Source organism: Mizuhopecten yessoensis, unplaced genomic scaffold, assembly GCF_002113885.1.
Source record: "Mizuhopecten yessoensis strain PY_sf001 unplaced genomic scaffold, ASM211388v2 scaffold11133, whole genome shotgun sequence".
Taxonomy (NCBI): domain Eukaryota; kingdom Metazoa; phylum Mollusca; class Bivalvia; order Pectinida; family Pectinidae; genus Mizuhopecten; species Mizuhopecten yessoensis.
In genome coordinates, this window is record NW_018408896.1 from 58843 (window position 1) to 67589 (window position 8747).

Below are 8747 nucleotides of genomic sequence, written 5' to 3' on the forward strand. Positions count from 1 at the left end.
TATACAATTGCTGAGTATAAAGAGATGATTGCACATATGCTTCCAGGTTGGCCTTGGGGACTGCCCCACCCTTGGAGACTTAACCCCTGGGTCATAACTTTGAAATGGTTAATATCCCCACCCCAAAACTATATATACAATTGTTGGGCATAAAGAGACGAATGCAGTCATGATATTAGAATTGATCCCAGGGTCTGCCCCACCCCTGAAGACTTGGCCCCTGGGTCATAACTTTGAAACGGTTGAGATCCCCACCCCAAAACTATATATATACAAATGCTTGGCAAAAAGAGACAAATGCAGTCACAATATTAGAATCGATCCTGGGGTCTGGCCACAACTCTAGGGACCTAGTTTCTGAGTCAAAGCTTGGAAACAGTTGAGATCCCCACTCCATAACAATACATAAAATTTCTGGGCATGAAAAATCTAATATAGCTATGCTACAAGGATTGGCCTTGGAGTCTGGCATATTCCCTTGATCTCATTTGGAGAATAGTTTGCCATAGTTGCTTAGGTATCCAGGTGAGCAATACAGGCCCTCTGGGCCTCTTGTTTATTCAAGGATTAACTTGCATATATTTTTTATGTTATGGAGATATTACATAAAAAATGGAGTGTACTCTAAATAAACCGCAAAGTGGTTTATGATGAGAGTACACTCCGGTTTTTAGGTCACCTGAGTTTTACTCAAGTGACCTATTCTGATCGCTTTAATTTCCGTCCGTCGTCGTGCATATTTTTTTTACATTTTCGACTTCTTCTCAAGAAATAGTGGATAGAATTTTTTCAAACTTGGTGAGAATCATCGTTAGATGAGCTAGATGAGGCTACAAAATTGTAAAATTGGGTTTCCTACCCCAACTCCAGGGGCCAGAGCAAAGTAAAGTTTACTATAGTTTATATAGGGAAATATCACTTTTGGGTATAAATATCACTTTTGGGTATATTTTGTCAATTTTCGGTAGGAAATTATTCTTGCTTAGTGAGAATAATCCATGCAGGAAGATGGTATCAAATTGTAAAATTGGGATTCCTACCCCAACCCCAGGGGCCAGAGCAAGGCTCCAAAGGGAAAATAAACCAATATTTCAAAAATCTTCTTCTCCAAGCTCAGAGGTACTACAGTCAATTTCTCTGCATGGATGGAAAGATCATCAGGGGCTTTGTTAAAATTGTAAATTTCAGTACCCCCCGCTATCCGTTCTCCCTTTGGGAGGGGGTAAAGTTTACAATAGTTTATATAGGGAAATAACACTTTTGGGTAAATTTATCCATTTTCAGCAGGAAATTATTCAAACTTAGTCAAAATTACCTTTGGTGGATGAGTGTATTACATTGTAAAATTGGGATTCCTGGCCAACCCCAGTGTTAGGGCGGTGGGCCCCAATGGGAAAATTTACCAATATTTGAAAATTATCCTTTGATTTCACTTAGTTTACATGTTCATTTTCACATCACATCTCAACAATGAAATTCAGCCACCAGTACCTATAATATAACACTGTGACCGCTAAGGCTCTTGGGCCTATTGTTTGTGTTATAGCTCCATAACATAAAAAATATATTCAAGTTAATCCTTATAAATCAATCTACTATACATAATCCCTGTGGAAATCCACTTTTATTGATGGGCTCTTTTCTCTTGGAAATTGTTAAAATGCTGTACCAGCCAATCAAAAGCGACGTTACAAATGGCGACGTCCCTTTTTACGTTATTGGCTGATTACAATTTTTAGGTCACCTGAGCTTTGCTCAAGTGACCTATTCCAATCACTTTCTGTCCGTCGTCGTGCGTCGTGCGTCGTGCGTCGTGCGTCGTGCGTAAACTTTTTACATTATCAACTTCTTCTCAAGAACCAGTGGATGGAATTTTTTCAAACTTGGTCAGAATCATCCTTGGTAGATGAGGCTACCAAATTGTAAAATTGGGATTCCTACCCAACCCTAGGGGCCAGGGCGGGGCCCAAAAGGGAAAATTAGCCAATATTTCAAAAATCTTCTTCTCCAGACTCAGAGGTATTACAGTTATTTTCTCTGCATGGATGGAAAGATCATGAGGGGCTTTATTTAAATTGTAAATTTCAGGACCCCCGAGCTATCCGTTCTCCCTTTGGGAGGGGGTAAAGTTTACTATAGTTTATATAGGGAAACAACACTTTTGGGTATATTTTGACAATTTTCTGTTGGAAATTATTTTTACTTGGTCAGAATCATCTTTGGTGGATGACGGTATCACATGTAAACTTGGAATTCCTGCCCCATCCCCAGGGGTTAGAGCGGGGACCCAAAGGGAACATTTACAAATATTTTAAAATTCTTATCCTTTGATGACATGACAAGTATTGTATTTCACTTAGTTTACATGCTGATTTCCACATCACATCTAAACAATAAAATAAAGCTACCAGTACCTATGATATAACTCGGGTAACCGCTAAGGCCCTTGGGCCTCTTGTTTTTAAGCCAATTAAAATGATTGTTACCAGCAAGATTAAATTATAAGATTATACCAAGTCTCAAATCTCCCTTTGAAACAGTGGGTGTCTCTAAAATTCTAAATTACCTTAAACTGTTGGTCTGTTCAAAAAGATACAACTACATGTAACCATGGCCTTTTTTACTTCTCAAAATGATGGTAGTCTTCCACCCTTTCTTTTGTTTGATATCATTTCCTTTAATATTCAATTATAGCCTTTGGCTGAGGTCGATACTTGGATTTATCGACCTGAGAAAAGATATATTGACCGAGGATGCAGTTTTACATGTTTAATCTACCCTTTGTTGGCCCCATTGCCCCTACAGTGTTAATGGGCCATTTACAATGTAGTAACTAACTAATAAGTTTATCTCAATCTAACAGATCAATTTTGGCAATATTTTCCAGATCTTTCAGCCAAATGGAAGATTCCTGGGTGTTTTAGCACTGAGTGACCCCCATATTCGTCCTTCAGACATCCACCTCACTCCCGATGGGCGACTCATTATTGTCAACTTCACAAACCATGAAGTCAAAGTGTTCAGGCTCTGTGTGAAGTAACAGAAGGAATAACTCAGAGGCAAAATGACCAGATAAAAAAAACAAGACTGCATACTTCAAATCTCGTGGAAAGAACAAAGCAAATGTGTGAAAACTGATTAAGTGTAAAAACTTTGTGAAGCAAACATATAAGTTTGAGTAATAACAGGTGTGATGTAGGAAATAGCCAAAAAAACTGAAAACAGTTTGGTTGTTGGTAAAAATGAAGTAGACATATAGTGTGAAGTAAGCTTAAATGGAAAAATGAAAAATATTGTGAAACAGATATTTAGTTTGAAAGCTGGTCCATCATAAAATAACTACGTGTATATTGTAAATGACCAGTCAACATTTATTGTATGTTTGTGTTTTACAAAAGATAGAATGTAACATAAATGTTACAGCACTAGGGAAGAAAAATAAATGTTCAAGTGTTTAGGTTTCACACTGGAGTAGTCCTAGGATAAAATAAAGAAGTTCAGAGGGAAAAGTATGACATTTTAATAATAAAATATTACAACCCTTTAAGGGACCAGGATCAAGTACACACGTAGAAGTCCTAATGTGAAGACAAGTGTGGCAGTGTAGAAGTCCTAATGTGAAGTGTGACAGCCCTATAGTAAATGTAGATCTAGATACCATCATGTAATTGGAGTACTTCTAGGATACAGTAATTGAAATCTGAAGAGAGGTTTGGACATCTTAACCCTTTCACCACTGTAGACTGTAATGGACTCATCAATATCAATGCATGGCAGAGTCTACTAAAGTTACATAGGGGTGAGAGGGTTAAGGTGCAGTGTAACGGTTCTGACAATGTGTAACAGTCCTTTTATGAGTGTTATGGTTTCAGTGGAAGTGTAAACAGTCTTTGGGTGAAGTGTTCCAGTCTTTAACAGCTTTAAAGTCTTCTCAGTAAAACAGGAAATTTAAAGTGTACAGTAATTGTCCAAGCTTACCTTACCAAGTCTGGTTAATTAATTGTTATGCCTCTAGATATATAAACTATCATCTTAATATGAAATGTAACAATTGTAAAAAGTCCTAGAGTAAAAGATAACCGTTTAAATGGTAATGATGACAATCCTGGAGTGCACGAGTCTTGAGGGTGAACAAGGTGTTGCAGTGAAACGTACATAGTAAGTCCTTTAGTGAAGTGTTTGTAGCACTAGGGTAAAGAATAATACGTAAAAGTCCCAGTTGAACCATTTAAAAGTCCCAGGTAGAATTATGATGAATATCAAGTTATGGACATACAGTTTATAACTTAACTAATTCACCCCTGAAAAGTGAAAACACATTCGAACCCTTCCAATTCAATGGTTGGAAAAGTTCATTATGAAATTTCAGGGGTGACTGAGTTTCAGTTGACTTGAAAAATCCAAAATTCAGTAATTACTTGTTAAAAAGTTATCAATCATGATTATGAATTTGACTGTGGTCAATATCTACATATTCCTTCGTTGTTATCGGTATAGAGCTATAGATTGATGAATGGAATTGAAAGAAAGTGAATTGATAGAACAACTTGGAGAGATAACCACATCGATATATGTAACTGTGATTGGTGTAATTAGCAAAACATCATTGCAGTCAACTTTTGTGTCACTTGATTACAAAGCAAAATGTTTGGGACTTACTTACATATTTATACATTGTATTTTATAGAATATTTCATGAATTACAATTTTGTTTGTTAACTGAGAAGGCAGAGCATTTCTTCATACATTATATGTATATACATGTAGCGTTGACATTTAGATTGATTTCATTTTATTGATGTAGACATGCTTAATATCCACCCACATGGAAGTTGCAGCCGGATATACATTATTTCAATGTGGCCGTCCATCTCTCTGTACAATCGTGTACTTACAGGTTTCAAACTTGTATGTACTATAGTGCAAGTTTTAAGGCTGTTCAACCAATCTCATTCAATCTGTACAACGGTTGGCCTTGAAGAAAGGATGTTTTGATCCCTTGTTGCAATGTATACTGTACCACTTTCAAGAATTTTCTTGTTTTGTTCAGCTATAAGTTGTTATTTTGGAGTTTATAAAATAAGACAGCTATTTTCAGATATCCCAAACTGCAGATATATGTATACAATTATTTCTTATTTCCTCATCTTGTAATACATTGAAACACTATTTTTGCTATACGTAATAACTTGGTTGATTTTCATTGTGTCTGATGTTGACCTTTCACACTTTATTGATGACCTTTAAACTCATTTAAACATGTAGTCATACTTAGTCATTTGTCCATTTGGATAAAAAGTGTTCATGACAGCTGTAAGAAGTTGTTGATGAAGAAAAGTGATCACTGAGAAATATATCAAACTCCGAATTATGTTGTACATTCCATACACTTGTTAGTTAAATTGATATTGTGCACCAAGATTTCTCCGATGGATTTATAAATATATAGATTTATATGCCAAAACCTGTTAAAACATTAAAACATTTTGTTGTGTTGAAACACAAGGAAAGTGATCGTTTTGTTACACTGGTTCAAGGTTCATTAAATATCTGTAATGTTATATACTTGCTTTTGTTATTTTAATTCATCAGAATAGACAATTATATCATGGTAAGTGCTTTCATCAGTTACTCGGGGTGTATGCAATGGTGACACTCCTTATGAACATGATATGCACACTTTTCAAACTTGAAGCGTTGCAGTTGCAACTCACTATTTGCTTTTTGTAGATTTCATGCATATCTTCCTAAAATGTGGTTCAACAGAGGATGAAATTAGAAGTTCTGAAAATATGTTGATCAACTTCTGTCGACACATGTAATCTCTATATAGTATCAATGCCATGCCATGCGGTTGAATGTTCATCAGTTACTTAATCTTCTTGACTCTGTGCGAAACCTTGGTCCACTCTACACGCACAGTTGCTTTTCCATCGAAAACAAAACTGGATTTGACATGAAGATGATTCGTGGTACACAGAGTATTGATAACCAAATAGTCACCGGTGTTTCATTTGTTCAAATGCTGCCCGAGTTGATACGGAAATTTGTTGAAAAAGATCCCAAAATGAAAAGCTTATATCAAGCTTTGGAGTCCCCATGTTTGTTAAAAAGAAACATCAAACTTAGAGATGGTATTTACACACTTGGTGGCATGAATGATCGAGCTCTCTCTGCTGATGAAACTACAGCTCTACAACCACTTCTATGACAAAGTTTCCCAGATTTACACGAGTGCTACTTCATCAAAATATCATCAATTGACAAGCCTATTCCAGGATGACAAGACGCGATAACTCCACCATTTCCTACACCAACAGTGTAAATCATGAAATGTTTGGTCAAGTGAATTTTTTTGTTCAAATCACTGACCATGACATGTACACATGTCAGACACCATTGGTCTCGTAGAGTAACTTAAAATACAAGATATTCACAAGAGCCTTGCTCAGAAGTCTTGTATATCTGCAGGTTTCCCAATAAAATGGAATCCAATTAGGTAACTTTACAAAGTTGTGAATCTTGTTCCTATCCACCTGAAGCTTGCAATTGCAATACAGTGTACATGTATACCGGTATGTGTCAAAATATGCTAGTTAGCAACTTCTTTTTCATTGTTTGATAATCCAAGAGATAACATATATATGTTGGCCCTCTTAGTATAGGTGTATTGCAAGATAAATATAATAACAGCATATATACCTATTATATTACTTGCTCAACATTTGTGTAACAATTTTTTCCTCAGTGATTTTTAACTTGTCAACCAAAAATATTTTTTCTAGCTAAGAGAAATTTTCTTTACAAAATAACTTGCAATGTTCGCTGGGCATTTATATTTTTAGGTCACCTGAGCTTTAGCTCAAGTGACCTATTGCTATCCGTTTTCGTCCGTCGTCGTCCGTCGTCCGTCGTACGTCGTCCGTCGTCCGTCGTCCGTCGTCCGTCGTCCGTTAACATTTTACATTTCAAACTTAAAGTCAAGTTCTGCTGGGCCGATTGAACTGAAAGTTGATAGGAATGATCGCCTCATGGTCCTGACAAAGTGTTGTTATTTTTCGGGTCGATCAGAAATCCAATATGGCCGCCACGGCCACCATTTTGAAAACCTATTTCAAACTTAAAGTCAAGTTCTGCTGGACCGATTGAACTGAAAGTTGGTAGGAATGATCGCCTCATGGTCCTGACAAAGTGTTGTTATTTTTTGGGTCGATCAGAAATCCAATATGGCCACCACGGCCGCCATTTTGAAAACCTATTTCAAACTTAAAGTCAAGTTCTGCTGGACCGATTGAACTTAAAGTTTGTAGGAATGATCGACTCATGGTCCTGACAAAGTGTTGTTATTTTTCAGGTCAATCATAAATCCAATATGGCCGCCACGGCCACCATTTTGAAAACATATTTCAAACTTAAAGTCAAGTTCTGCTAGGCCGATTGAACTGAAACTTTGTAGGAATGATTGACTCATGGTCCTGACAAAGTGTTGTTATTTTTCAGGTCGATCAGAAATCCAATATGGCCACCACAGCTGCCATTTTGGTAAACTATTTCAAACTTAAAGTAAAGATCTACTTGGCCGATTGAACTGAAACTTTGTAGGAATGATCGAATCATGGTCCTGACAAAGTGTTGTTATTTTTCGGGTCAATCAGAAATACAATTTGGCTGCCATGGCCGCTATTTTGCTACTAAGTTCTAATAGGCCGATCTCACTTAAAATTGGTCTAGGAATGATCAGCTCATGGTCCTGACAAAGTTAAGTTAACATTATACTATTTTTTACTCAAATTGGTACATATTTCAACAACAAAAATAAATACTATAGACTCAGGTGACCGTTAAGGCCCATGGGCCTCTTGTAATTCTTGGATGGCAACATTAAAATTTTGATGAAATTACAAAGATCCTGAGTTTGACACCTGCAGTTTTTCTTTTGTTATTTTTTTTCTCTATTTTCAAGCATTTGAATATAAAAAATAAAAAATAGTTTCTGTAAAATGCATTGAAACAGGTTATTTTTATTGGAAACCCCGCTTGAAAAGGACTTAAATTAATAACTGAAATACACATGTAATGACAATGGTAATGACATTAAACATGTATTTTACCTTGTTGCAATTTGTGTCCATTAAATGGAGCAATTATATGAGGATGAGGCTGAATTAAAAACTTTACAAGTCAGAAGTCCGCTTAACAATTTTAGCTAAGTCTAATAAATCCGCCTTTCATATTTGGTTCTTAGTCAGAGATCCCGCCTTCAATCCGCCAGAAGCAAACCTTGAGGCAGATTCTTAGGTGCACTCCTGCTATATACCAAAGGAGGACTTTAGACGGAATCTTCTGATTTTCCATGTACGCCTTTAATCCGCCATTTGGTCTTCTAAAATAGGCGGATTCTTCCAGGAGTTCTTCATATTTCAAGCGGATTCCAGGCTTAGTCTGCCTATGAGTTTCGTACAGGTCATTTTAACTGTGTGAGTCGTAATGGTTAGAATTGTCACTTCATGATCACCTGAAAACTAGATTCAAGTACAGCCTGGAATTCCTTGCAGATATTTTAAGGAAAATAAGTGAGTTTTTCATATCCATGTTCTAACATCAGTCTTAAACTGGAGATCTTAGAGCTAATTTGGCAAAATCTCTACTTTAGTCTACTTTAGACAGGTTACCAAGTTATCATTCTTAAGACACTAGCTGTTGTGGATTTTAAGCTCCTCTGTACTGAAGGACCAAGGTGAGCTTAT

The 8747-nt window shown here is 36.5% G+C and overlaps 1 protein-coding gene across 2 annotated transcripts in view; it reads left to right on the forward strand.

The window, feature by feature from the left end:
* LOC110466480 (E3 ubiquitin-protein ligase TRIM71-like) overlaps positions 1 to 3638 on the forward strand; it is a 22413-nt gene extending 18775 nt beyond the window's left edge. For both annotated transcript variants that reach the window (XM_021522997.1, XM_021522998.1), the window contains exon 11: positions 2888 to 3638. In XM_021522997.1, the coding sequence (XP_021378672.1) occupies positions 2888 to 3040 (153 nt within the window). In that variant the 3' untranslated portion in view covers positions 3041 to 3638. The remainder of the gene's footprint in view (positions 1 to 2887) is intronic.
* Positions 3639 to 8747: the final 5109 nt, after the last annotated feature.